This window comes from Nymphaea colorata, chromosome 9 (genome assembly GCF_008831285.2).
Source record: "Nymphaea colorata isolate Beijing-Zhang1983 chromosome 9, ASM883128v2, whole genome shotgun sequence".
Taxonomy (NCBI): domain Eukaryota; kingdom Viridiplantae; phylum Streptophyta; class Magnoliopsida; order Nymphaeales; family Nymphaeaceae; genus Nymphaea; species Nymphaea colorata.
Genome location: NC_045146.1, coordinates 914,129 through 916,489, shown reverse-complemented (window position 1 = coordinate 916,489; position 2,361 = coordinate 914,129). Strand labels below are relative to the sequence as shown.

Below are 2,361 nucleotides of genomic sequence, written 5' to 3'. Positions count from 1 at the left end.
CTTAAAAAATGGGGCAGATTCATAAGACATTAAACTAGTAACTCATAAATACGTCTCATTTTTTTAAACAGATTTATAAGACACTCTCATAGTGTTGCTGCTACCAAACGACCCTAACTGTTACTGCTCTTGTTCGTATGTAGTGATGGTTTCTTTATAATGATATTTGTTTCAATGTTTGTGACTCACAAAAAAATGTTTGAGATATTTGCTTGTTTAACTTGTTACTCCATGGGGAAAAGTCTCCACGGAAAAAGATGGAATTATATATATATATAAAAAAAACTTGTTTAGACGTAAAAGAATATCAATAGAATAGAACATTCCAAATCGCATGAACCACGTTTTGCGGCACAGAGAGACGAACTTTTAAGAGATGCTCTGGTGAAGATTTTTTGGCACATTTCAAGCAATCTTAAGGTCATGTCGTTTTAAGGAATCATGTGCTTGTTTCACCACGGATTTCAAATTTATATTGATCTGTTGAAATCAACAGGATTTCATTTCAGATTCAAGGATTATTTAAGGTCGCACACTACCCCCAAATCTGAAGTGCAACGTTCTTTGAATCATCTAACGTGTGCTCTAACTTGATCCAACTCAGTTCTTATTTTTCATCATCTATCGTGCTCGTCTCTTTGCCGGCATGAATTCATGAAAAGTTAGGAATCAAAGACACCAATCACCAATAACAATGATAGCATTACCCTTTACATCAGCATGTAAAATGCCTGTCTTCATTGCCAAACAGTTACAAAACAAAAGAGAGACAAAAAGAAAATCCACACCCAAAAGATGCAAAAGTTCAAAGCCTCGTTCACAACATGAATATTTGAGACCAGCTATATGTTTGGCCTCGAACATATTCGAAGACCCTTAAATCTTCTTTTGCAGTAAGCTCCCGGCATAAGACATGTGTTTGGGCCGAACATATAAGCAGGTTTGCAAGTGAAAAAGTAATGTTTTATCTATTTAATTAGGGTTTAAAGGCCAAACCTGGTTATATTGGTGAACTAAATTTTCATGCTTCAATGATTATGACAAAAATACTGTCCTTCACACCCAAAAAAAAAACTTTGGAAAAAACAAAAATTATAAAAGACACATTTTTTAAATTACTAAAATGTCCCCCTACTCTTAGTTGCGTGCCCATAAGCAACTCAATCTCCTTAAAAGCAGTGGGTGGGTGGGTGCGCATGCACACAACACACATAAAGGTAGATGTGAGGGTATGGATAGCTCATTCAAAGGGGCCTTCCCCCAGCCAGTTGCCTGGAGGATCGTAGCTGCAGATGATGAAGACTCCGCCGCCGTCGCATTCCGCGCGCGCGCACCCGAGCCGCTCGGTGTCCCTCCACACCATCTGCGTGTAGTGGCCGCACATCTTGTCCGGCCAGCAAGTGTTGGTCGTCGGATCGTAGAACTGGTACTCCGACAGCCACATGTTGACGGCGTCCACCGGCCGCCAGTCGTTCCCGCTCCCGGTGAACAGGTTCTCGCCGTAGGGCCCAAGCGAGTGCTGCAGCGCGCAGTCGCCGCGGCGGTGGTTGGCCACCCGCCGGGCGTAGCGCGCAAGGTCGTGGCTCCAGCGGAGCGGCTGCTCGCCGAGGTGCGCCCGGACGACGTTGTGGTGCAGGAGGAACTCCCTCGCCGACGGCATCCTCGCTCGGCGGCCGTCGTCCACGGGCGGCGGCGGTTGAACGTCGTCTCCCTGCCCGCCGCTGCCCCCGAAGAAGCCTCCTCCAATGCCTGGAAACCCTATTTGGATCTCTCCTCCGATGCCGAGTTCGCCATGGACGCGGAGGACGTGAGCGCACAGGTGGACGACGGCGACGACGAGCAGCGCTGCCCATCGCTCGGCCATTGTGGTCGATTGGATGGCAAAACAAGAAGCGTCTGTGGATTTCAGAGGCTTAATCTGCACCGAAGAGCCTTGTGCAGGCCAGTTCAGCGGTTTTTTCTTGTTACTATTGAGACGTGGGCCTGAAAGAATGGGATGGCATTTTTGTGAATTTTTTATAAGGGAGGGAGCAAATAGGTTTTTCACTCTTATTTGATTCAAAACCGTTACAGGGGCTCATGGCGGAGAGTAAGTTGTGTGAAATTCTGTGGTCATTGAGTGACGAAATTTTTTTGTGGTCGTTATATCCGGCCGTCTTCAACTACTCTCGTGTTAATTCTGAACAATTCTGGTGTTGAAAAAAATATGGCATCCGATTAAGGAGTCAGGTTGATCTAAATTTAACAAGGATTTATGGTTGAATTCAGATTCTGTTTTAAATAAATATCTGATTAGGTTTCAATTGGATTTAGTTGTGAACACAATATCTCTTCTATCCACATATCCATATATTTGTAAAG

The 2,361-nt window shown here is 44.6% G+C and overlaps 1 protein-coding gene across 1 annotated transcript; it reads right to left on the bottom strand.

Moving 5' to 3' along the window:
* Window positions 1-709: 709 nt before the first annotated feature.
* On the bottom strand, window positions 710-1,989 carry LOC116261125 (pathogenesis-related protein 1-like). The gene has a single exon (XM_031639747.2). It carries the CDS (start codon window positions 1,862-1,864, stop codon window positions 1,241-1,243), a length of 624 nt encoding a protein of 207 aa, XP_031495607.1. The 5' UTR covers window positions 1,865-1,989; the 3' UTR covers window positions 710-1,240.
* Window positions 1,990-2,361: the final 372 nt, after the last annotated feature.